The sequence below is a fragment of the Ambystoma mexicanum genome, chromosome 12 (assembly GCF_040938575.1).
Source record: "Ambystoma mexicanum isolate Mex_15411 chromosome 12, UKY_AmexF1_1, whole genome shotgun sequence".
NCBI lineage: Eukaryota > Metazoa > Chordata > Amphibia > Caudata > Ambystomatidae > Ambystoma > Ambystoma mexicanum.
Window position 1 is genome coordinate 171327340 of NC_090936.1, and position 27435 is coordinate 171354774.

Below are 27435 nucleotides of genomic sequence, written 5' to 3' on the forward strand. Positions count from 1 at the left end.
CTAAGGCCGGATTGGAAAGGGAAGGAGTTATTCTTCTCTTTATAGAAGCCAGGAACGGAATGGACTGGCTGACCGGGGCTTTTTCTTTAATAACTTTTTCTACAAAGTCTATGTCCGGAAGGGTCTCCCCTGTGTCTATTTCAAAATGCGCTGCTGCCTTGCGCAATAGTGCATTAAGTGAAGGCTGGTCATCTATGGGGGAGGTGTTCCCAATAGGTGAGTCCTTGGGAGGAGAAGGATGAAAGACATCAGGGTCTGAGTGCACTGATGGGGATTGCCAAGGCTGCACTGATGGGGAGTGCCAGGGCTGTGAGGTAGCTGTATCTTCTTCAAAAGCTCCTGCGCTAGTGTAAGGGTCTTCCTCAAACCTCTTCTCCTCAAGTTCTTCCTCTCCACCTAAACACTCCTCATCTTCCTGGAGGTATTGCTCCTCTTCAGTGAGGTCATATGCATCTGTAGAAGGGGGAAACAGCCTAGGAATCTTGACCCTAGGGTCATCCTGGGTCCATTCTCTTGGTCTTTTGGGTGTGGGTGGGTTTTGGCTACCCCAAAAACCTCTCCATCTTTTCCATACAAGAATGGAGTCTTTCCAGGGTCTCATGGGGGACCCCTGAATAGTCTAGAGGGGGGGAAATCAGTGTTTTCACCTTCAAAACGCTTCGAACGCTCCCACGTCGTCGACGAAAGGTTTCCGTCGCCCTCAGAAAAGCCCTCCGGTAGTTCAGAAGTGCCTTTAGATAGATGGGGCAGTTCCTGGCTACTCTTGTGCTTTTTCAGCGTTTCTATATCCTTGGGTGCGGTATTCGACGTCTGTTCCGTCGTCCGCTTACGTTTGTCCTCGGAAACAATTCTCGCCAGACTCTCGAAGACGGGTTCGTCAGTCGAGGGTTCTGGAGTCGGCGTTGCCTGCGTTGCGCGTTGTTTTTCGACGGCCGCTCTATGGAGCGTTACGTCGGATGTTTTTGGGGTAGCGCCCGTATTAGATAAAAGCCCAATCGCTGGTCGCGGCTGCGTTTGCGGGTGGGGCTTGAGACCCTTGCGGTCTGAGGTCGACGCCGGAGTGCCCTGCGTCCCCTTCGGCGCTGGTGGATCCTTCGTCCTGGACGAAGAAGAGCCGTGGGTTGTGTGCTTAGGCCTATGGGGTCTGTGTGTGTCCTTGTCGCCGGGGTGTTCATCCCCATAAGCAGGGCGTGAGCCGAGCCCGTCGGGGCCAGGGACGGACGTCGAGGAGCGCGAGCGCTCCTTCTGGGGGTTAGTGACTTCCGTAACGGACGTCGAGTTATCACCCTCCTCGTCACTTTCTGTAACAGCGGCGGCGGGTGAGGAAACTGACTTCGACATCGCGTAGTCCGCCCACCTCTTAACTTTCCATTCTTTAAGAGTTCTTGGTTTCAAGAGCTTACAGGCCGCGCAGCTGTCCTCTTTATGATCGAGGGGCAAGCAACGATTACAGAGCTTGTGTTTGTCCTTCCAAGTGTATTTGCCCCTACAGCGTGGGCAAAACTTAAAAGGTGTCCTCTCCATAGCTGAGGCAATAAAAACTGGTGATAACAACCCCAAGGGAAAGATAGGGGAGAAAGACATTCTCGACGAGAAGGAAAAAGTTCGAAACCCCCACTCTCCCTACTGTATGTTGGCCGGCGAGGCCTGGCCACGTGTTCGGCAGCGCCGAAGGATCTCCTCCGTCTCTTCTCCTCCGTCGAAAGCTTGCTCGGCGGAGAAACAGCTTCACAGCTAACGTCGAGGGGAGGGATCTTTAACAATAAGTATATATTAAGGACCGAGGTCCGTAGTAATTGTTTAGCAATGTCTCTCTAGGAGCTCCGCGTAAGGCGACCATAAGCTGGGCGGAAAAAAAAACAATCAGAGGGACCTCGACGCGTGAGGGATTGTGGGTACAACGCACGTCACTATAGGGATAGTGTTACAGACATGCCTTGTCGACGTGCCCTTTTCGACTACGAAAAACAAAATGCAATACTCCGCAGTGACCACTGGATGTCGGACCTATGCACAGCATGTGATTCTAAGCCGATTAACAAACACCAGAAACCAGGTTCCCCAATTCCCATTATAGATTTGTTTCATTTATTGACAAAAATTGGGTATGAACCTGTAACGTACCAGTTCTACCTCCTTTTGGTTTTGTAATTCTCATGCCAGAGTCTGCTACTTGTTACCAAGGGCACACCAAAGCTCTCAGTATATATTGAAGATCCCACTCGTGGCAAGAGCGTAGCGCCCTGCTGAGGGAGCCGGCGATTGTTCTTTACGCCTGCCAGGTGAAAAGGAATGAGGAGCATCCCATGGGCGACAGCCCAGTGCCACAAGGCCTGCGCCTCTGGATAGCGCTGGGGATCTGGTGCCCTCTGTTTCCGGATGTAAAACATTGTGGTGGTATTGTCCGTAAAGACCATCACCACTTTACCCTTGAGGGACAGCAGAAACGACTTGAGGGCAAAAATACCGCCTGTAATTCCAGGACGTTGATGTGCAATGTCTTCTCCAGTAACCACAATCCTCTCGCGTGAAGAAGGCAGGCGTTGGATCCCCATCTTTCCAGGGAAGTGTCCGCCGTGACCGTCTCCTGGTACGGGGAGTGGGTGGGGTCTGGAAATCCGTGTCCGCCGAGGAGTTCTGTCGAGCGGTAAGGTGGTGGGACGTGTGCTCCAATCTAGCTGGAGGCACGGAATCCTGCATCTGCAATGTCCATGGCCACCGTGATGGCATGATCCGATGCCACCTCGCCTTCTTGAAGGATTTCCAAAGCCGCAACCCGCTTGTCATCGGGGAGGAAGTACAGGAGCGGAGCTAGCTTAAACCACAGCTCCCCGTCGTACCTGGCGTTGGCAGAATTGACCATGGTCGCTGCAGAGTAATTAGCTTTCCTTCCCATCGAGGCCAATTTCATCCCCTAGCTGTGCGGAGGGGTGGATGAAGCAGAAGACATTGAGCTCGATCTCTTCCTGGCAGCCAGCGAGACCAGAGTCTGGCGACGGTTGAGACTGCAAGCACTTGGATGCAGAGTCCGGCACCCTGTACTACTTCTCCAGCTGGTCTCTCTTCACTGGGGCTGTAGAGGGGTTCTTCATCAGAGCCAGCCCCTCGTCCCAAACATCGTCCAGTAGAGGGACCGAGAGGATTGTCTTCCTCTTCGCCTCCCGGCGCTGATACAAGAAGGCTTCCTCCGGCGTGAGCTGGAAAAGCTCTGATGCTCCGGCGATCATTGCATGGAACTATCCTAGCTCGTCCGGAGGAGAGGCTCTGGCGGGAGGCGACGGGAGGTCCCCCATCCAGCCGTCATCATACGTGCCTGGTAGTCGCTGTGTCCGATTCAGTCTCCCGTGGGAGGGAGATGGACGGTGGAGAAGGGTGGCATGGAAGCATCAGGTGTTTCATACTCTTCTTGGGTGGCGGTTCCCCTGGTTTCAACGGGGCGACCGGCACAGGTGCCGTGGGACGGGCGGAGGGCGGGATGGCCGGCATCCTCCTCTGTAACCCAGACATCAGCGAGTTGATGGCCGAGATGATATCCGGTGCAAAGTCTATAGGCGTTCTCTGGGGCGCAGGGGAAGGGCCTGGGCCCCCATCATCCTGGGGCCCCTCGTCATAGTCGCCCTCGTCGTGGGGCGAGTCCCTGGTGCCTCCGTCATAATCCCCCTCCTGGACGGTACGGACCGAAATGATCTCGTCCTCTGACAAAGAAATGTCTGTCCCCTGAAGGCCTTCAACGCACCCCCTCCCTTCTTATGGTCCAGAGGGGTCGGTCTCTGGCTGAGGTCCAGCATGCTCTTCTCTGGAGTCTTATCAGTAGGCATGTTTGAAGCCTCCCACCTGGAAGGAAGGGTCACCCTTGCCATCGAACGGGCAACCTGCGGTTCCGCCCCTACGGTCTTTGAAAGCGACCCAACCACCACCTTGAGGGAGGGTGAATATTTTGCCTGGTGCACCTAGGCCTTCACCGCGAGGCCGGGCCACTTGTCTTGCTTGGTCTTGCCCTTCAATGCTGGATCGGTCTTGTCCTGTTTGGCCGCCTCCTTCAGGGCCAGACCAGCCCCTTTGTCTCCTTTGGCCTTCTCTGTCGCCGGAAGGCCGGACACCGTATCCAGCTTGACCTTCTCCTGCCCGATGTTCTCCAGGTTCTCCCATAGCTTACTTGGGTTATCAGACTTTCTCTTGGATGAGGAACCAGAGCGTTGACTGGAGATTGAGACAGATGGAGATGATGGGCGCGCCCTGACCATCACGGGTCCTGCACCAGCGACTCCGACAGAAGCGTACTTGCAGTGCTTGGCCTTGTGTCAGACCCCCTCTGGTGGGGCACCCTCAAAGGACTTGGAAGCCCACGCAGCTTACCCGGATCCGGGAGAGGCATGCCCCTGGGTACCAGCAGGTGCAGAGGCCTTGGCCGGCAGCCATGCTTCCAACCATTGATGTCGGTCCCTCAATGTGCGCTTCGAGTATCCACGTCAAAAACGCACAATGTTCCTCCTGTCGGGTGCAGGCAGTACAGGCACTGGGAATGCTTGTCCATGTATACATTCCGCAAACTGAAGTTGGAGCACAACTTTAATAGGGAAGGCTTGTCCTCCATTTCGTCAGACATGATATACGCGGTGTAGGCCTGAAGAATCTTCTGGAAGCCTTCAAGCAGAACACTTGAAGAAAAACAGCCCTTGAGGGGTGTTGAAAAATATGAAAATGGGTCCCCGTTAGTTAGAAAGATGATCGATGGAGCACAGGGGCTCGATTGACTGAAAAGAACAAGTAACTTCTTACCTTGTAACGTTCTTTCGATGGGATGTTCCTCCGACGTATTCCTGATCTTTGATCATACATTTCCAGCTTGCTGACCTCAGAATTTTTTTCTGTTGAGGGCGCTGCGCGTCGACATCCGCCGAGTCGATGTCCCTCGACGGCCACCGTATCGGCGCCGACATCACCATGCCCATAAATAGCCACGCGCAGCGTCCGTTGCTCAGTTCCGTTTTGTAGCATAAGATAAGTCATGCCTGAATTGGTTATTGACCTTGAAGGAGCATAAACTGCAACCACAAGGGAAGTATTACTGCGGGGATGGATGGGAGGGGCGATAAGGAATACGTCGGAGGAACATCCCATCGAAAGAACGTTACAAGGTAAGAAGTAACTTGTTCTTCGAAGGGATTGTGTCCTCCGACGTATTCCTGATCTTTGATAAGACTCCCATAGCAGTGGCATGTAATTGGAGGTGGGAGTAAGAATGTCATGTATCCCTTTAGGAATGGACCAAATGTAATACGGCTTGGCCAAATCTGGTCTCTTGACTAGTGGAGGAATCCAGGTTGTAAAATTTTGTGAATGTATGTGCGGACGACCATGTGGCAGCTGCACATATGTCTCTGACCGGTGCCCCTCTTTGGAGGGCCGAAGAGGGGCACATATGTCTCTGACCGGTGCCCCTCTTTGGAGGGCCGAAGAGGCTGCGATACCCCTGGTTGAATGAGCCCTAACATTTTGGGGTGGCTCTTTCCCTGCCAGTTTGTAATATTCCAGATTGGCCAAAATAATCCACCTGGAAATGGTTTGTTTTGTTATGGGTAATCCCAACTTGTGACCCGAGTATCCTACAAACAGTTGGTCTGCTTGCCTGATCTTAGCCATTCTGCTGATGTAAAAGCTCAGAGCTCGCCTTGGGTCCACAGCCTATGTAGCCTTTCTTCCTCTTTCCCCGGATGGGGAGGAGGGTAGAAGGAAGGTAAGGTAATTTTTTGAGTAATATGATATTCAGAAAACACCTTTGGGAGGAAATTAGGCTTCACCTGTAGGACAACTTTGTCCTTGTGGAAAATTGTATGTGGGGGTTTACAGGAGAGAGCTTGTAGCTCGCTCACCCTCCCAGCAGATGTTCGTGCTACCAATAGGACAGTTTTAAGCGTGAGAAATCTCAGCGAACAAGAGTGAAGTGGTTCGAATGGATTGCCCATTAGGAAGTTTAAGACTACATTTAAGTCCCATAAGGGAACTTGGAATGGTTTTGGAGGATAAACATTAGTTAATCCCTTGAGAAATTGTATCACTAGAGGTAGTTTGAAATATGATGGTTCCTCCGCAGTGCGCTTGAAGATTGAAAGCGCTGCGAGATAGCCTTTTACAGTGCCAACTTGAAGGCCTGAGTTTGCCAAGTAGAGTAGAAACGATAACACCGTTGGTGTACCACATGAAAAAGGGTCGATATTCCCTTCTCTACACCAGCTGCAAAATGTGTTCCAACGGCAGCGGTATAAAGACTTTGTTGCTGGCCTTCTGGCCGAAAGCAACACCTCCATGACGTCATCAGGGAGATCACAATCCTTGTACCTCACCCTTTCAGAAGCCAAGCGTGGAGGTTGAGGGTTCTGATGTTTGGATGGAGAACCTGACCTCCCTTCAGCGAGAGAAGATTCTCTTTGAGTGGAAGACGGATTGGAGGGCAGATGGACATATCTAGTAGGTCCGGGTACCACGTTCTCCTGGCCCAGTCCGGAGCAATTAGGATCATGGTTTTCCGGAATCTTCTCAACCTCCTGATCATTTGAGGAATAACAGGGACTGGTGGAAACGCGTAAAGGAGTGGAAACTCCCAGTCCAGTACGAAATCGTCTCCTAAAGCTCCTCTCGGGGGGAAATTCCCTTGAACAGATCGCACTTCCTGTTGGTGCTTGTGGCAAACAGATCCACCTGAGGGGTTCCCCAAAGGGCGAAGATCTCTTGAAGGACTTCCTGAGCTAGCTCCCACTCGTCGGAGACTGTGCTCTGCCTGCTCAGAGCGTCCGCTGTCAAGTTCTTCCCTCTGGCTAGGTGGACTGCCGATGGAGATTCCTTCCTGAATTGCCCAAAGCTGCATTGCCTCTCTGCACAGTGGCAGTGACCCTATGCCTCCTCTTTTGTTGAGCTAGTGCATGGCCACCGTGTGGTCCGTCATTATCAGGACATTTCTCCCCTGTACTGATGGCAGGAAAGCTTTCAGCGCTAATCTGATCGCTCTCAGCTCCAATAGGTTGATGTGTAGTCTGGGCTCCGATGGAGACCAACGACCGCTGATGGTCAAGTCGTTGGCATGGGCTCCCCACCACGTGAGTGAGGCTTCTGTGACTACTGTTATCTCTGGCCATGGTTGCCAAAACAGTTCTCCTTTCAAGATGTTCTCTGGAAGGCCCACCATTGAAGGTCTCGGGCTACCTTGTCCGGAATCCGGAGGCGATCCGTCATTCTCCCTGAGAATTGCGACCACTGAGTTCTCAGTGCCCACTGAAGAGATCTCATTCTCAGGCGAGTCTCTGGCACAAGGAAGATGCAGCATGCCATGAGGCCTAGCAACCTCAAAAAGTCGAAGGCTGGGAGACGTTGGGCATTTTGAAACTTGTTGACCATCTGCAGAATATCTTGAGCCCTCACCTCTGGTGGCGAAGCTTTTCCCAGGGAAGTGTCCAGGACCGCTCCAATGAACTGGAGTCTCTGTGATGGTATTGTCAATCTGGAAAAGTGAATACCGTTCACTTGAATGATAGAAGTATCTTGATGGCCGAAGGCCAACCGTTTTATGCACAGAATTATAGAAATACAGACTGCTATGCTTGACCAACAAGCGGCCATTTTAAACGTAGCAAGAATCGCCATTTTGCTTGTTAACCATTGCTCATTGCTTTCTGTCTACACTGCTTCGCAGCTTGCAATTCTTGCGAGTTCTGCTTACTCTGCTCAACTGTTAACATTGTTGTCTGAATATGAAAGGGCAAGGCCGCGGGACTGAGGAGTTTGTTGAAACTCCTCATGAGCAGCCCAGAAAGGAATGCCCACGCTCCCTCTCTGTAGCCTTGAGGGAGAGCTGCAGGGCATTTAATCATTTCACAGCTGCCAGCCAGTCTCGTACTGTGGTAGAATATGTTAGAATAAAGCAGCTAAAGGCTTGAATGATGCTCTTCTTACGGCCCCCCTTCACAAAACCCTTTAGAGCGTGTCGGCTCCCAGGACACGAATAGCACCTCATAGATAGCAAAGCTTGGAATGTGACTCTACCCCCGTGTGCAGCTTGGTTCCAAGAACAGAAGCACCGTGTTCTGTTGAACTAGAAGATGCCTCCGCACTTTCTAAATTGCACATTGTTACTAGAATATACATCAAAAGTATCATAATTGTCATACTTGTCGGAAATGTCCATCATCCCGAGTTCAAAGAAATTTAATAAAAGGGGGGGGTGTTAAACATGTCATAGCTGATTGTATGATATGCATTTTGTATATATGTAACTGATGTATGTAATTCGCGCTCTTGTGTCCCTCGAGGTCTAGAGAATACACGTGCGGGGCGTGAGACCACAGTTGGCCAATTGGGACTATTTTGCTTGCAATAAACGCTAGCATTGGGAATTTGAACCTCTTATCTGGCGCATCCTTTCGTGTATGGTTATTGCCTTGTTTCCATATCGCGAGGGACCCCCAAGGTTCCCTTTCAGTATCATCTGTGACTTCTTTAAATTGAGGGAGAAGCCCAGTTTGTGAAGGAAGTGGCAGACATAATCTAGCTGGGTCTGAGCTTTTTCCGAAGATACAACCCTGATCAGCCAATCGTCCAGGTAGGGGTAGACGTGGATCCCTTCCCTCAGACTTGCAGCCACTACCGACATTAGCTTGGTGAAGACCCTCGAAATTGATAATGAGAGTCGCCAATTGCGAACCTCGGGTATTTCCTGTGTTTGAGATGGATTGGCACATGGAAATAAGCATCCTGAAGGTCCAGACATACTAGCCAGTCCTGGAGCTGGACGGCCTGAAGGATCTGAGAGAGAGTTACCATCTTGAACTTGTCCTTCCTGAGGAACTTGTTCAATTCCCTTAAGTCCAGGATGGGTCTCAGTCCTCCGTCCTTCTTTGGTATGAGAAAGTAGGGGGGGGAGTACCAGCCCTTGTTCCGGTCCGCTACAGGTACCAGTTCTATGGCACCTTTCTCTAGCAGGTCTATAATTTCCTGCAAGAGGAGCGGATCTGGAACTTTTAGAGAGCTGTTCGCCGGTGGATGACTGAGGGATGTGTAGAAAGGGTAGGCAGTAACCCTGGGCAACTGTCTCCAATGCCCAAGCATCTGACATAATAGCCTGCCATTCCGTCAGATGGTGAGTTAACCTGCCCCCTACAGGTGTCTTGTGTGGAAAGACCTCAAGAGTGGTTTGGGGGCGGCTGATGCAGATGCCGAGGGTAAAGAGGCACCTGCTGCTGCTGCGGCCTTAGTACTTTTGACCCGTCCACCTCGGGTGGATCTCCTTTGGCCTCTTTGAGCCGGCTGTCCTCTGCCTTTCCCGAACGCGGAATAATAGTGAAAGGACTTTCCTCTCCCAGAGGTTCCTGAGGGGCGAAAAGGAGTTTGGTGGATAGGAGCTCCTAAAGATTTTGCTGCTGCTTTGGATGTCTGCAACTTTTCCAGACTGTCATCAGCCTTTTTTCCGAATAATGAAGAGCCATCAAAGGGCATATACAAAAGTCTGGCCTGTACATCTGGACCAAAGCCAGAATTTCGCAACCACGCATGCCTGCAGATTTTTGTACTTGCCGCCATGGCCCTGCTGATACTGTCAGCGGAATCGATGCCAGTTTGAAGTGACTCGCACATGGCATCTTTGCCATCTTTAATAATGTTAAGGAAGGCTTCCTTTTCCTCTCCTTCGGGTATGCAGTCAGCTGCTGATGAAGCACACTCCCACAGTGTGTGACTGAACCTGGCGAGCGTACAGGTGGCGTTGATGGACTTCAACGCCATACTACAAGCAGAGAAGACTTTGTTTGCCATTGAATCGTACCTCTTGTCATCTCTATCCTGTGGGACAGTAGGGTAAGCGGTCTTGCTGCTTGATGAAGTTGCCACTTGGACCACCAGGCTCTCTGGAGTCGGGTGTTTCGATAAGTATTCAGGGTCAGCTGCAGCTACCGTATACTTTGCTGATAATCTTATTGACTGCAGGGATAACTTCAGGAGTTTCCCAATTAGATGCAATCTTTCTTTTTAAGGCTGTATGGAAGGGGACCACAGGATCCTCCTGTGGACCTTTGTCTAATATGTCTGTCAGGTCATCCTGTTGAAAAACAGGTGAAGGCGCAGACCAACCCATGAATTCAATAATTCTTGCCATCAGGGTTCTGTAGGGTTTTTCGGCATGTTCCCCTGGGTCTGGCTTAACAAAATCCACTTCTGGGGAAGTGTCTAGCCCACTTGCCTCATGTAATGACTCCTGTAGGTCTTTCAACCTTCTTTCCTCAGAGGTGAAATCCTCTGAAACAGGTAGTGTGGTCCTCTGCAACCCGAAGGTTTCCTGGTCAGAATCTTCCCCTTCTTCATAAATTGAAGATAATCCAGGGTACTCTGACCTCTGAAATGGTATAAAACCCATTTCTAAGGCAGAAGGAGCCAACCTCGTCATTATTGGGCAAGAAAACGTTGATGTCGTAGACGCCGATGTGACAGGTTTTGAAGGCGTCGAGAAAACTGGAAGAGGCCTCGAAGAACTCGAGAGGATCGGGATCCTACTCGAGGATGTAGACGACGGTCTCAGCGTCGTGCCAGAGGCTCTTGGAATCACCGTTGGCCGTGGTCTTCTCTTTCATCGGCGTCGAGTCGATCGACCGACGCGTCGAAGAACCCTTCGATAACGGCGTCGATGGCACCGATCAATGCGTCGAAGGGATCTTTGACAACGGCATCAAAGACGGTGCCTTCTTACCCGATGGCCCGTGGCGCTCTCGGGTGGAATGTTTCGCCGGGTGCTGCGACTCGCGACGTTTTGATTTTTTGGGTTTTTCACCCAGGCTATCACCCTCAGCTGTCTTCGATGGGGTCGAGGCTGCTTTCTCGAAGACGCTTAACATTTTCTTCCTGAATTCCTCCCACTCAGCCTGAGAGCTGTGTTTTGTGGGGCAGGAGACCCTTTCTGGGGAAACAGAAGACGAGGAAGGGGATCTTCGACGTCTCTTCTTTGAGTGTCTTGATCTTCATGCATGGTGGGAGCTACTTCGAGATCTAGAATGGGAATGTTTGACGGTGAGGAGACGAATGTCTCGACTCAGCCGAAGAAACTTTCGAGGAGGTTTTGACTGACTTACCTCTCTCGAGCTTCCCCTTGCGCTCCTTCAAGGCTTTCTCTGTCATGGACATGCAGTCCTCACACTCCGAACAATGGTGCTCGGCTCCCAAGCACTACAAGCAGATCCTGTGTGGATCAGTTATCGACATTTTTTACCGCAGTCTCGACATTTGTTGAAGCCGGATCGCGGCGTTGTCAGTTCCGCTGAAGATGCCATCGAGAACGAGTTGGTATATTTGAGTAGATGTAGATTTGGTTTATCTGACTGAACTGAGCAACGATGTTCTGAGGCCCCACGAAGCGCGGAAAAACAGGACGCCGCGTGTGGCTATTTATGGGCATTGTGACGTCTGCGCCGATACGGTGGCCGTCGAGGGACATCAACTCGGCGGACGTCGACGCGCAGTGCCCTCTACAGAAAAAATTTCCGAGGCCAGCAAGCTGGAAACGTATTATCAAAGAAAAGGAATACGTCGGAGGACACAATCCCTTCGAAATAGAGTTACTCTCTCAAAAAGCAAAAAACACAGCAAAAGCTCTAAGAGCATAGCACGAGGACTAGCAAAACTTGAACGTGTGGTAAAAATCTTAAAATGGCTGCCAGAGGAGGGGCTTAGGTAGAGGGGAGTCATTGGCTGGGGGCAGTGTGACCCACAACTCAGTGATTGGTTGTTAGGAGAAAGACCGTTCAGAAAGTAAATTGAAACTGATTTTTTTTCTTTTACCGAGGATTCCCAGCCTGACGAAGGGAATATTCATGAGCATGTGAATTCATGCCAGACCCCATGCTGGAGAACTTTTAAACAGCATGCAGATCAGCAATAACAAAGACTGTCACGAGGAAGAGAGAAACCAGAATGAAGAATGCAGAGCTAGACTGAAGTGAGGTCTAGCTGCTGGAAAAACCTGGCAGGCTCCAAACTGCTCCATTTCATAAGACAAAAGTTGAACGATGGAGCCATAGAGAAACACAAGGAGATCGGACCGGCTAGTGACTGCCGGGGGAGCCAAGCTGTCAGGTGGACACGCAAGCAAGGAGACACCAGAGAATCTAGTAGGTGGTGAGCGAGGCAGAGAAGTGTGACAGAAAGGGTGAAGCAGTGTCTGGACCGGAGACAATTTCCCACAGGCAAGAGATGCTGAAGCAGGACGTGATGCAAAGGAGCTTTGCACTAGTAAGGGAAGCCGGAGCTACATGCAGACCGCCACCAACCACAGAGACGCGCAGCCCGTGCTGGAGAGAGCTCAGAAGCAGTGAAGGACACAAGTATGGTTGGGGAAGCCAAGGGAGCTGTCCTAGAGCTGGTAAGCCCACAGTGGAAGGTCAGGCCCCAGGAGGAAGCTGGAAAAGGCATTCCTGCTCCCTACCTGGAACAGGAGGAAATTTCTCTATGGCTTACATCACAAATTGAGTTTTTGGGGAGATACAAATACACAAGTGATGAGGAACTTGGGGGGGAAAGCATATGCCCCAAGATCTTTAAAGTGAATGAACAGAGAACCTGGCAGCATAGTATACCAGGCGTTTTGCGAGTCTGAAAACCCAGGGAAGATTCATGCTGTTAGGATTTTGAATTGCATTGAATGTGGAAGAGACCTGGTGAAGGGAGTCATTTCCACTGGAGCCAATTGCAAAACCACAAGGAGGGGGGTAGTGTTATCCTCTTGGGCATAAAAAAATCTGGGGTATTCTCTTGAACTATTATTTTGGTGGTACAAAATCTGTGGAAGGGAGTAATTCCCTGGAACTGTGAAGATTATCCATTTGGAGCTTCGGTTGGATTTATACCTTCTTACCGAGGAGACATGGGAGGGGACCTGAATGGGTGTGTCGATGCTGAATGGTGGCAGAACCTCTAGAGGCAGCATCCCTACTTCTACCTAGTCGCCTTTTGTAGTCTCTTTGAAAGGTGGACTGATAAGTGGGTGATTGAGCTTGGGAGGCATACCATCGAGTGGAAGGTCCCCGATTATAACCTGCCTGTGAAGTGTGTGGTATCCTTGCACTCGAAAGGAGTGTTGTGTGTTGAAAACGCCCCTTTGGATGTAGGGCTTTTTAGAGATTTACCCATAAAACATTGGGTTCAACAGGTATATTTAGCAATGTTGCTTGTGTTTCTAGTTTAAATCCTGACCGACGTAACCAAGAACAGCGTTTCAAAAGAGTACCCTCATTTAAGATTCGCTCAGCTGTGTCTGCAGCATCTAAATTATTTGTAATAATGCCGGTAGCAATTTGTTTACCTTCAGACACTGCTTTGCACATTTGTGAACTTAATGGATCAGGAACAGCATCAAGTTGGTCATAGACACTGCCCCAAAGTGAACTGTCGTAGCTGGCCAATAATGTTGTACTGTTGGTGATGCATACCCGATAAACTGCTGATTTTGATGTTACCTACAGCACATCATTTTTTACCCCTTTTTTCGGGTGGTGCCTCAGTAGAAGATCATGAAGTGCTGTCCCTTTTTCTTGTGGTTATGATCATTAGGGAATCTGGTTTAAGCTGTCCACTAATGTAGAGGGGATCAGTAGGCGCAGGTTTCAAGTTTTTAATCGACACAGGGATTGACTGCCCTAGTTAGGGAAGGAGCAGACAAAGAAGGCTGATTATCTTTAGCAACTGACTGAAGAGCTTAAACTGGCCAACAGACTTCTTTTCCCCAAAGATGTCATTGAGCAGAGCAGATTATACTAACTTTTGTTGCGTATTGGTGAGATTGCAATACGCAGACCTCAAACCTAGTGGGTGTTAGGCAAAGTTTGTATGCAGTACCCTCTGTGACCACTACACACAACTAGGACTACAGGTGTAAGCAAAACCAACCTTTGGTATAAGTCTGTACTACACAGTTTTGTGGTAGCGAGCTGAGCAGCCAGGCTGATCTCAAGAGGGAAGTGAGCTTGTCAGGGTGTTACATAGAGGTCTATAATTACAAGTATTCAGATAGACACTTATACTCAAGGTTTCTTGGTAAGACACTTATTAATTTATTACACAGTTAGAAAACATTCATTAAAATGAGGCAATCGATATCGCACAGAAATATACTACAGTACTTTACACTATCAGGTTCTGAGAGATTTAAACTACTTTGAAGTAGGAGCAAAATGGCATTCAGAGCATTTGAAGTAGGAGCAAAAAAGCATAAGTTAATAAAACTAATAATAGAGTTACTCTTAAACAGTGCAAATAGTTTGAGTTCAGCAGAGGAGTTGACTCAATGCAATAAGAAGGCCAAAGTCAATAGAGTAGTGTCTTCTATACATAAAAATGGTTCTGCTATTTAAACTGAAGAATCTTCGCCACTGTTCTCAGAAGTAGTTTGCTGAAGAAAGGTTCATATTTCGGGTCACAAGCAGATTAGGGCTGCATGTTGCTAAAGTTGTACGCACGTTCGCAGTGAGATGCAAGTTCTCTCAGTTGAGTTTTCACAGTACCTTGTATTGAAGAAAAAGATGCAGCTGAAGACTTCTGTTCCTGGCAGTTCCTGCAGATCTCGCTGTTCCTGAGCTTCAGTCGTGGGAGCAAGAAGGACGACATCAGGGGGACTCCTGCACTGCCTGGGATAGTTGAAGAAAGCAAACAAAAATGGAGTCACTTCAGTTTCCAGTAGCTGTAGATTCAAGAACACAAACTGGTGTCCCTCTCCCTGGTTAATCCTAACCAGCCTTGAGAATGGTATCCAGGTGTCTTACGAGTTGATTGGTCCCACCAACTCAAAGGAATAAGCCATCCCTGAAAGAGCTTCGATGTCGAATGGAGTTTGGCAATTCGGACCTGCAGCAGGGCTTCACCGGGCAAGCCAACGGTCCCAGTGGTTGCAGCAGACGTCCTCTTCCAGCTCGTCTTTGGTTCTTTCGTTCCAGTGGTGGACACTGCCTTCCAGTCTTGGAGACTATCCTTTTAAACAGTTTTTCTCCCTTTCATTCCACCCTAGCTGTCACTCACCCAGCAGGGTGGCTGTCCTTGCCGGTCAGCCAGCCAATCACGCAGAATGCATTTGGGTCTCCTAGGAGACTAAGCACAGGTTATCTAAAACTCCATAATCAGAGTACACAAATGTAAAACACACATCAAAACATGAAAAAGTGGGAATAAAAGGCTCACTCTCTTTCCAGGTTAAAAAAAAAAACAAGTCCTCAAAATCCAGCAAATCCAGTCTCTAAGGTGAAGGGAATTAGCACATTTCTTTTCCCTAACAGAGGCCCTTTATTTTAAATGAAAAATACATACACAAAAAATAAAATTCAGGCAGTTTCATATACTGTACTTTGTATCACATTACACAAATATCTGTGCATTCTCTTTACTACAGGGTGCTGTTTTATTGTGTGACATCTTACCTCTCAAGTAGCTGATGCAGAGCAATCATGTTTATATAGAGTGGAAGGCAAGCAACTATTCTTTGATCAGATGGCAGAGCCTCATCGGAACATGAGCAGATTGCGTCTAAGAAAAACATAGCAATGAAATAGATTTTCAAAACATGCCAAACTAGTACACTTTAAAAAATAAATAAAGTAAATAGTCTGAAAAACTAACAAGAACAGAAGTGAAACAAACAAAACAGATGATGGTTGCTCAATCAATTACAGATCTGAGATGTGTATAATACAACACAAGGTTACCTTTTATTACAAGAAACAGTACAAATTGTTACCTTCAAATACAGCCAGGAGCATGTTGGAACTGGTCTTAATATCTTGAGGCTCTTGCCATGGAATTCGAAAAGGCTTAGTGTTCACAATCCGTGAAGGGTTTGAATTAGCTGGGTCATACAAACTTGTAGGCAATGCATTAAACTCAATTAGATGTATATATGCTAGCCAAGCTAGGCAGCGGTCCTGAACATTAAGCTGTTCAGCTAAAATGGTTTCATCTGCTGACTTTAAAGCATTCTGTAAATGAAACATAAAACAAAACGTTTTACAAATGGTATAAGAAGTTGAAAATAAATTAAAATGTGCAGTGAGAATTTACGATTTACCAACCTTGGATGTGAGTAGGAATAATGAAAATCGTTTTCTACAAATATGTATATTTATCTAACAGAAGGTTTTCAAATATGTTCAACTTTTGTAGTTTTAGCACTCATGCCGATATCCTTTCATTCATGTGTACAAATCATGCTGCTGTGCGGGCAGTTGTTGGGGAACGTTTTCAAAAGTCTTCTGTGAAAGCTTAAGACCAACCTATGGTGTTAGGCAGGGTTCCCTCAAGATATTTCTGACTCTCACAATCTTAGTGATTAACCAGCCAAGGCTTCAGTCTCCGGTGGGGAAATGGGTGCAAGTCAAATGAGCTTAGAGACGCACTCAAAGTAATCACCACACATTATATTTATTGCAAGAATTACAGTGAAAAGTTGTGCATAGACAAATTACTTCACTTTCTTAATCAAATTCCTTCTGATGGCTGTTGCTCAAACGGATTCATCTATGGTAATTCATCTCCAGCACAGATTACTTCAGAATGTTTTTTTTCATTTCTGGGGGCACAGTGCGGCTTGGGTCAATGTATCATGCGCTCGACACTGGACAGGACATTTACTTCAATGTGTATAGGGAAGTCAGGCACCATGACCTTACCTCTACAAAACAGGTAAGGTGCACAAGCTACCCACCAAGAAGGGCAGCATGGGAGGGCGATGAGGACTTGGGTGAAAATCAATCAGAAAAATAACCGAGACAAGTTATTTGTTCTTCGAATAGACTGCTTCCTCCCACGGGTTCCTCCTCTATAAGACTCCCAAAACAGTACATAGAGCTGAAAGAGGGAGGAGAGCGAAAGGACACCACCTAGACCAGAAAACTCTGGCGAACCTCCCTACTGCAGCAAGCGTCTTCCTTCGACAGGGAGTCCAAGCAGTAATTATTGGCAAACATGTGCAGCAAAGTCCACGAAGCTGCTTGGCAAATGTTTTAGACAGGGACCCATCTTGTGCAGGGCAAAAGTGGCCTTCATTTCTCAGGTTGAATGGGCCTCAAGGGCTGTTGGTTACATCTTCACAGCCAGATAATAGCGTTCTGGGATGCAAAGAAAGTTCCACTGTGACGGGGTGGCCCGCCACAAAGAACCACTCTGACTCAGATACATGGTTCAAGAGTGTATTTTCTTTTATTTATTTATTGTGCATTAGCCAAAAAAAAATGGCTTATTACACAGCATAAGAAGAAATCAAAAACCAATACATCAGTTTAACAAACAGTACAAAGGAAATAAAAAGGAGGCCAATGGTTCAATGAAAATAAGACAAGGGTCCTCAAATTCTTGGCAAAGCATTTGCCACGCCGTCATTACCTAACAAGTTAAGCTCTTTTAAAACTAAAACCACTACCAACCTAAGAAACATTTCATTGCCAGGCATTAATCGATCCCAATACATATCTGAAAGGAGAGAGTCAAGAGTCATACACAAAATGTTTGAATCTAGAAACTCTCACGTGCCAAGTCCCGTCACACTCAGTCAAAAGATGACAAATTGCCTGGATTATATTAGCACTGCACTTATCCCACAGGTTATTGGGATAGAGATTACTAAAACAAATATGGAGGATTTCCATGGTAGGCAGTAAATTAAGTCTTAGAAAATCCATCAGTATTCTTCCATCTGCCTATTTCTTCAGATATTGCGGCAAGAGGGACCTTGGTTGATCTATTGGCGAAGGAGATGCAGAGAATTTGGCACTCATTTTATCTGTAGTTCCTATCCAGTCCATCCGGTGTAAACTTTCCTTTGTTTTTGAAGGGTTGTGAGTGTATCAGCATCTGAGTCAGAAAGTAGTTAAACACATCTGGCCCTCAGGGTGTTTAATATGAGATTAGAGGATTTCAACATGGCGACAGCTACTTCCTCATAAAGTGATGATTTCGGAGGGGCCAGGTAGCAAGTGATCCATTTCCACTCCAACCAATTTTTAAGGGAGATGAGACCAAGCTCAAATCCTAAGCAGGAGATTGGGACTTCATCCAGATTTTACTATCAATCTTGTCTCAATCCACATGATAGACAAGCAAATAAGATTCCATACCAAATGTAACAGGTACAACTTTCCCCACACAAAATATTATGAGTGGCAAAAGAGAAACAGTGCAGTACTGAAGGCAAATGTTCTTCATCTGAGAGACCAAATTAACTACCTTTAGGTCTATTGAAGATAGAAGATCATGCCTAGTTGGAAAATAATTCATTTTAGAGCCCAGATAAATCACCTCCTTGGAAGGAGGAATCATCAGGTTATCTAATTGCCAGACAAAGGGTTTAATCATCCTTAATGGTTGTTTGAAGATAATAATCTTCAATTTTTCGTGGTTCATTTTTAATTCATTGACTTTTGCATACTGTTAGGGAAAGTTTGTATGCAGTACCCTTTGGGCATCACTACACACTACTAGGACTACAGGTGTAAGCAAAATCAACCTTTGGTAAGTCTGTACTACAAGGTTTTGTGGTAGTGCTGTTGAGCAGTCAGGCTTACTCAAGAGGGAATGTGAGCTGTAACGATGTTACACAGAGATCTATAATTACGAGTATTCAAATAGAATCTTATACTCAAGGTTTCTTGGTAAAACACTTATTCATTTATTTCACTGTCAGTTATAAAACATTCACTAGAAGGAGGCAATCTATATCACACAAAAATATACTTCAGTTCTTCACAATATCAGGTTCTGAGGCATTTAAACTACTTTGAAGTAGGAGCAAAAAGGCATAAGTTAATAAAACATATTACAGTTACTCTAAAACAGTGCAAATAGTTTGAGTTCACCAGAAAAGTTGATTCAATGCAATAGGTCAGGCCAAAGTCAATGGGCTAAAGTCTTGTATAGGATAAAGCAGTTCTGTAAGTTAAATAGAAAAGTCTTTGCAAAGTTCTCAGAATTAGTTTGTAAAAGAAAGATTCATATGTTGGGTCACAAGCCGACTAGGCCTGCAAGTTGCCAAAGTTTCAAGCACTTTTGCAGTGAGAGTTAAGTTCTCTCGGTCTGGTTTTCACAGTACCTTACAATGAAGAAAAAGATGCAGCTGAAGTCTATTCCTGGCAGTTCCTGCAGATCTCGCTGTTCCTGAGCCTCAGTCATGAGGACAAGAGGGAGGACGCCGGGGGACTCCTGCACTGGGAGAAGGCAAAAAGCTGGCAAAGGCAAATCTTCAATTCCGGTAGCTGTGGTCAAGCACACAAACTGGTGTCCCTCCCTGGCTATTCGGTTTCCTGCAGCACTCGGAGGAAAATACAACCAGCTCCAAGAATGGTATCCAGGTGGCTTAGTGTCGAGTTGATTGGTCCCATCAACTCAAAGGGAGAAGTCGTCCTTGAAGGGCTTCTCTGTCGAAATGAACTTGGCGATTCGGACCTGCACTAGGGCTTCACTGGGCAAACCAACGGTCCAGGAGTTGCAGCAGCGGTCCTCTTCCAACTCGTCTTTGGTTCTTTCGTTCCAGTGGTCGACTCTGCCTTCCAAGCCAAGAGACTTGCCTTTTATCCAGTTTCCTCAAATTCATTCCAGCCTAGCTGCCACTCACTCAGGGTGGCTGTTCTTGCTGGACAGTCAGCCAGCCAATCACGCCAGAGTGCATTTGGGACTCCTAGGAGACTAAGCACAGGGAGTTTTGGGCACCTCCCTCGCTTCCTGCCCACCCCAGACACTCAGGCGCCAGAGGCAGTCTTCAGTCCTGAAGCCCGGCAAAGGTGTAGGAACAAAGGGACCAGCCCTGGTTTGGTGCGCAGAGAAACTCTAGAAGGACCTTTCCAAAAAGAAATAGCAAATAAAAAAGAAGACCAGGACCTGTTTAAACAAAGAGGGCTCAAACGCCATCTTGAAAAACATGGTTCCTGCGATTTAATGCTGCCGGTGTTCGCGGTCAGGAAAAATCATGGTAGTTTGTTGTAAAACCACTGCCACCAGCCATTTTGATAGGAAAGGGTAGCATTTGACTGCTACATGAGTTTCTAGACATAGGGGATACTAGGTAAACCCTCCAGCACTCCATTGGAAGATGGTGTGTGCTGGGTCTAGGAATTTGGAAATACTAGTAAAGTCAATTTAACCTTGCATTCTCTGGGAAACAGTAGTTTATCCCAGAGAAGGCATTCAAACCTTGGGACAGCCTGAAAGGCTTCCTTGTGCCACTGCACTGAAGGTGCTGTGCGACACAAATAAAAAGATGATGCCTATGGAGATGTCAAACTCCATAACCAAAAGAAATAAACACAGAAAACAAACAGATTTCAAAAGTTCAAAGCCCCAAAGCTTAGCCAAAGAGCTGCAGGGCTCTAAGGAAGAAGGAATTAGCAAAGGGGCTTGTTCGAAATTTGACCAACGGTTCTGAAGGTTTCAGGCTCCTCCTTTGCCATCTACAGCTGGCCGTCAACAGCTTTGCCAATGAGGAGACCCTCCTTGATGGGCATGTTAATCAGGCATGCCTGAGTCTCTAAGCCAGGAATGTTTTTTTTAGGAGGGTTCCCCCTGAATGCTTCTGCAGAATCCAAATAATGTTTAGGATGTTTTGGGCGACCAGTTTCCCCATCAGTGGCAATTCTAAGAAGGTGGGAGTGAGCCGGTTCCAGTATTAAGTCCAGATGCTTTGAAACCTCATTCCACAGGGTGCTGCTGTAAGCTGGAAAGCAAGGTGGTATTGTTTGCTATTCTAGTGAGGTACACAGAAGAGGCTGTGATACGCTTACTTAGCATGTATAGTCTCTTGAACTCCTTGTTGGGACGCGCTTCAGAGGTTGAGCGTGGACCACCAGCTCACTTTCTGGTATTTGTCACCACAAGAGATTATGGCTTAAAGTGACTTCTAATGTACTGGGGATCTGAAGGAGAGGGCTAGAAAGATTTCCACACCCATCGGTTGACCGCCTTAGTAAGGGAGGTTGTAGACTGGGATGGAGAGACCCTTTTCTTGATAAAACTCCAGGAGTGGTATAGCCTGGCTAACAGGTTTGACGGATCTGTCGCTGCAGTACTGGATTCCTCAGTGTTGCCAAAATTGTGAGCAGCATTCTTCAGCAGCGCATTGTAAAGAGGTTGGTCTGCAATGGGAGAAGAGGGCCGCGATACGTCGAGGGACAGCTTCGGGGAGTATTTTCACGAGGAAGTGTGTGCTTGTACGCAAGCGTCGCCAGATGCTTTTCGAGGCAGGGGACAGGCGTGCAGGAGCTACACCGTTCCATGGTGGTGTCATCGAGCTCTGAATCGGCGTCTCTGCTGCCTCGGCCTTTGTGGTCCAACTCTAAGATCCCAGCGACTGCCTACGACTCAGACATGGCATATGCCACCCACCACTTGGTTCTGCGCTCCTTAAGGGTCTTGGGCCTAAAGAGCTTGCACTCAGCTCAACGGTATTCCAGGGTGTCACGTGGAAGGCGGTTTGTCTAGCCACAGGAATTTTCTGTCGCACTTGGGGCAAAACTTAAAGAGACTGCGCTCCATATGGAAGGTGGGCACAGAGGCAGCAAGACAAAGGTAGTAAGGGCAGGAAATTAGGGTATGTATTCTCTGAATAAAGAATGGATCAGTCCCCCCACTCTCCCTACCGCTTAGGCCGAAGTCAGATGTAGGACAAAGCCCGTCGTCGGAACAGACATCTGTTTCGGAAGCTGGAATTAGCTGTCGAGATGCTCCAGGGATCAGCCGTCGAATTAGTGCAAAAGCAAACAAGAGGTTTGGATGATTCAAACTCAAAGTAGCTCACAGCTACGGACTCTGCGAAACAACTTACATGCCCTCTTGTCAGAAGCAAATAATCTGAGGGACCTCGGAGCGTGAGGGATCATGGGTACAAGGTACGTTACACTAGGCATAGTATTAAAGTCACGCCCTGTCGATGTCCTTTTTCGAAAACTTCATGTGTAATACTCTGAATATTCCACAAGATGTCGGCCTATGCAAAGCATGTGATTCTAAGAAGATCCACAAGCCTCAGAAATATATCTACAACAATACACGTCACTTCCGGAGTCAAAGGTCGCTGCATCAAGTCAAGATGGATCGACGACCGAGTCGGTGTGCACTATGCCCCCTGTTGAAGTTTTCCGGGCAGCTGAGCCTGGAAGGGAAATCCATCCGATGAGGAATCTGCAAGCGAAAGCAATACATTCAAAGGGATATTCTTTAAGTATTTTTTTCTGAGACTAGAAATGGGCTGAGAAAATATGCACACAATTGATGCAGTGCCAGAAAGGGATCTCTTACAAAGCTTTCGTTTCTACCCAGTCACAAATTTAACAAGATGAGTAGAGAAATACTGAACAGTATGCAGGGTAAATAGCCATTATGTTGTCATTTTAAAATCACTGAGTTCAATTCTAATGCTAGCCAGCAGAAACCTCCAAAGTCAAGAAAGGAATGGGTGAAATTGTAACAAAACAATGAAGGTAAGAAAATGGCTGAAAAGTACATAATTACCTGCAACAGGGCAACAGCATTCTGATACCGTCCTGTAAAAAGACTTATATGCACTCTAAGGAGAAGGGTTTCCAAAAGTTGAAAGGAGAGATTATCAGATATCTTGCCGCTCTGTGCTGATTTCATTAGGAACTGCAACATCCTCCCACAAACATAGTCCTTGCCTTCAAAGGAGATCTCCAAGTTCAGAAACTAAGAAAACAAAAAATATACAGCCTTCACTTGCAAAGGAACACAGACCCATTTGAGCATTTATAAAAACTACTGAGCAAAATGTTTCACATGCACGCTCAGCACTTGTTGCCCCTTGTGTGTTTAAGAATGAACCATAGTGATTTGAGACCACTGTATAATGAAGATCAGAACATCCAACAACGTTTTCACCTCAATTCTCATCGAATTGCAAGCAAGAAAACTTTCAGTAAATTGAGGCACTTTGCAACCTGCCCCACCCTCTAAAACCTTTCCTAGTGCATCAAAGCAATGCAAGTTTTGACAACGCAGCTTTAAATGAGAAAATGAAAACCCTGGTCAAAGGATCGCCTCACTTGGCTTCCAACCAGTCGTTTATCTGGCCACTGGAACCAAGTTTTCCCACTTACACCCAAGAAACAAGTCCTCAACCCATGAATCCAATATAAGAAAAAGGTTTTCTGCATTATCAGGTCAACTAACTTATTAAATCATGCAATTATCCCCTGAATAAGATGTGCAACAGTGAACTTTAGTGCTCTTATCTCACAAAGCCTCACTTCTGAGAGCAACCATTCTCATTACACTATAACACCCTCTACAATGTCATACAAGTTTTCCATTATTCTAAGTAAGTTTTTACAAAAGTCCACTGATGGTAAGACTTGCGATGACTCAAACCTGGGACACAGGGTTCAAACTCTTAGTATAGGCCTGAACCATGTAGGTTTTGTTGGCATTGGTGTTAGGTAGTTTTTCTAAAATCCACTTTGGTGTAAGACTCTATAAAACTATCCTTTTGTATGCAGGTCCCCAACTCTTAATATAAGTCTGTACAACCAAAGAATTGGTAGAATGGCAGAGTAGCAAGTTTTCTTTCATGCGGAGGACGTGAGCTGTAGTTCAGTACACTGAACCCAGTCAAATTAATAGTCCAATGAAACTCTTCAACACTGAAAGTTACATTAATATACACATTTATTCTTAGATACACAAGGCAGGTAGATAAATACTTATTTCAACTAACCAACACACAGCAATGATTAACAATACTTTTCAAAGGTGACTGCTTCAATAGTAGTTGCTCTTGGTTACAATTGTTAGAAAATGACACTAAAGACCGTTCTACCGTATTATCGGTACTACAGCACACTCGCATTTGTTACACAGAAATGAAAAGCACATTCATTTAGGAAAGTCACATCAGACAAAGTCAGTAGGAAAGAAAAGGAGGGTTATTCAATACTTCAACAGTAATTTACTGTATAGTAACCCTTTTCAATGCTTCTAATACTTATAGAGTTCAATCCTTAACTATTCAAAAGTTCTACCTTTAGCCCCATAGCGCCTTAGGGTGGATGATGGAACCCCAGCTGGATTCACTCCTGTGCAGCAGCGATTGACCCAGTCTCTTAATTCCTCGGTCTATTGACGAACGGAAGGACTCTGAATGGGATGTGCCGGCAGCAGTCTCAAGAGAGGACCCTCAGCAAGGATTTCTTCTGTCTCCCACTTCGGTCTGCGGTTTTGGCACCTTTTTATCAGCTCCAACAAAGGATGGGTATCGGCCAGGTCAATCTTCCTCAGTTCTGCACTCTGGTGCGGGAACTTGGATGAGTGGAATTGTGCCTCTGGAAGTCCAACTGGAGCTCACCAAAGTTCTCGGCGGATACGTCCCTGCAAAGACAGTGCACTGCAAATGGGTCGGAGGTCGTCTGGTATTTGCGGTTTGCAGCCTTGGAAGATCACAGCAGCTCAGGAGATGGCTCTATCTGCAGTTTGTCTTGGGGCTGCTTGGTCGCAACAGCCAAATAGAAGGAGATGTCCTCTTTGGATCTCCTCTGTCAATAAGAAAACTACGTCAGGAAAGCAGTGGTCACTTTACAGGTACTGGAAGGGTCTGCAGGCCTCACTGCTAGTCTTCAGCTTTGCATCTTTTTCAGTGGTCAACTTGCCTTCTGCCTCAGGAACCTCACCTTTATTCGGATTTCCCATTCACTACTATGCAAACTCTCCTGCAGTTTACAGAAAGGGGCAGGTGGCTGTCCATACAGGAAACCCAGACCCCTCGTGGGACCTGGCTGTCCATACAGGACAGCGAGACCCAAGGTGGGATTGTGTTCCATTCAGGCACACTAGCAGACAAAGGGCAAGGGAGTGTTCAACTCCTCCCCTTCTTCCTGTCCTCGCAGACAGACAGGAGCTTAGGCGGGGATACCAAAGGGTTCCCGTCAAAGGCAAAACACATTCAGAACCCCCCCCCCCCACCCTTACCCTCAATAACGTTAGAAGGAACAAGTGCCTTACCTTTAGCTGTTGTTCTCCAGCAAGGGTCAGACATGTACTCACATGCTCATGAATATTCCCAGTCAGGTCGGGAATCCTTGGTAAAAGAAAAAACAGTTTCACTTCCAAACTGTCTTTCTCCTAACATCCAATCACTGAGCTCTGGTTCATACTGCCCCCAGCTGTTAGGGAGAATTGTCAAAATGGGCTAATTTCTCTCTACCTTAGAGACCCTCAGCTCTTTTGCTGAACTTTGGGACTCTGTACTTTTTAATTCTGTTTGTTTTCTGTGTTTATTTTCTTTGGTTATGGAGTTTTAAATAACTCCATAAACAACATCTTTTATATGTGTCAAACAGCACCCTCAGTGCAGTGGCACAGGGAAGCCTTTCAGGCTGTACCAAGGTTTAAATAAATTCTCTGGGATAAACTACTGTTTCCCAGAGAATGTAATGTTACATTGACTTTACTAGTCTTTTTAAATTCCTAGACGCAGCACACACCATCTTCATATAGAGTGCTGGAGGGGTTACCTAGTATCCTCCATGTCTAGAAACTCATGTAGCTGTCAAATGCTACCCTTTTCTATCAAAATGGCTGGTGGCAGTGGTTTTAAAATGAACTACCATGATTTTTCCCGACCGTGAACACCAGTAGCTAAAAATCACAGGAGCCATGTTTTTCAAGATGGCGCCTGAGCCCCCTTTGTTTAAACTGGTTCCGGTCTATTTTCGCCATTTCTTTTTGGAAAGGTCCTTCTATGTTTGTCTCTGCGCGCCAAACTAGTTTTGGTCCCTTTGTTTCGATGCCTATTGCGGCTTCAGGACTAAAAGACCGCTTCTGGCGTCTGAGTGTCTGGGGTGGCCAGGAAGTGCGGAAGGTGCCCGAAACTCCCTGTGGTAAGTCTCCTAGGAGACCCAAATGCACTCTGGAGGGATTGTCTGGCCGACTGTCTGGCAAGGACAGCCACCCTGCTGGGTGAGTAGCAGGAAGGCTGTAATGAAAGGGAGAAAACGGTTTAAAAGGCGTGTCTGTTGGACTAGAAAGCAGAGTCGACCACTGGAACTAAAGAACCGAAGACGAGCTGGAAGAGGACGGCTGCTGCAACTCCTGGACCGTTGGTTTGCCCGGTGAAGCCCTGCTGCAGGTCCGAATTGCCAAGTTCATTTCGACAGAGAAGCCCCTTCAAGGACGACTTCTTCCTTTGAGTTGGTGGGACCAATCAACTCATAAGCCACCTGGATACCATTCTCTGAGCTGGTTAGGATTAAGGGGGGGAAGGACACCAGCTTGTGTGCTTGATGACAGCTACGCGAAGATCTTCCATTTTGCCAGCTTGTTTGACCCGTCCCCGTGCAGTATTCCCCCGACGTTCTCACTCTTGTCCCAACGACTGAGGCTCAGTAACAGCGAGATCTGCAGGAACTGCCAGGAACCAATGTCTTCATCTGCATCTTTTATTCATATTAAGGTACTGTGCCAACCAGATTGAGAGAACTTACCTCTCGCAGTGAAAGTTTGTGAAACGTTCCCAACTTGCAGGCCTAATTGGCTTGTGACCCAACATAGGATTCTTTTTTGTACAAACTACTTCTGAGAACATATGGAAAGACTTTACAGTTTACTACAAGAACTGCTCTTTCCTATCCAAGACACTGGTCCATTGACTATGACCTATTGAACTGAATTAAGTCCTCTAGTGAACAAACTATTTGCACTGCCTAAGAATGTATTTGTGATCTATTCTATTAATGTGTGCCTTTGCCCTCCTACTTAAAGTGACTGAAATGCAATTTTACATCCATTTCAGGGGAGCCCAATTCACTCAAACGTATTGGTTTGGTATTGAAGTGTGTGTGTGTGTGTTATTAAGTTGCCCCCTTCAAGTGAATTTTTTCTAAATGACTGTGTAATAAATTAATAAGTGTTTTACCAAGAAACCTTGAGTTTAAGTGTCTACTTGAACCACTGTGATTGTAAGACCTGTGTAATCTCTTGTACTGCTCACATTCCCTCTTGAGATATGCCTGGCTGCTCAGCTCACTACCACAAAACTGTGTAGTACAGACTTACACCAAAGGTTGGTTTTGCTTACACCTGTAGTCCTAATTGTATGTGGGGGTCCCAGAGGTTACTGCATGCAATTCTGTCTAACAAAGTGGAAACCTTCTTTGACCCCCTCTGTGCAGTCTGTCCTCTACCTCTGTCTAACGGAGGAGTAGAAATGAAAGCAACACCCTCTCCAGCTCTGGAAAGATCTTTGATACCGATGTTGCTGCCTATGGCTGCACCAAAAAAATGTTGGACCCACTTCAGAAGCTTGCAGCTTCTCTACACTTTGGTCGGCCTTTCCCCAAAAGTGGTGGAACTTTTGAGGTTTAGGTTGAATGGGAACGTGAAAGTAGGCATCCTCCAGATTTGGCAAGAAATCCCCCCTCACCCCCTCCTTCA

The 27435-nt window shown here is 47.0% G+C and overlaps 1 protein-coding gene across 1 annotated transcript in view; it reads right to left on the reverse strand.

The window, feature by feature from the left end:
• Nucleotides 1-27435, reverse strand: part of ZFC3H1 (zinc finger C3H1-type containing) — a 1590362-nt gene that overhangs the window by 480226 nt on the left and 1082701 nt on the right. Inside the window, exons 23-25 of the mRNA XM_069628251.1 lie at nt 22507-22698; nt 15755-15992; nt 15438-15543 (exon numbers count right to left, since the gene is read on the reverse strand). Coding sequence (XP_069484352.1) covers nt 15438-15543; nt 15755-15992; nt 22507-22698 — 536 coding nt within the window. The remainder of the gene's footprint in view (nt 1-15437; nt 15544-15754; nt 15993-22506; nt 22699-27435) is intronic.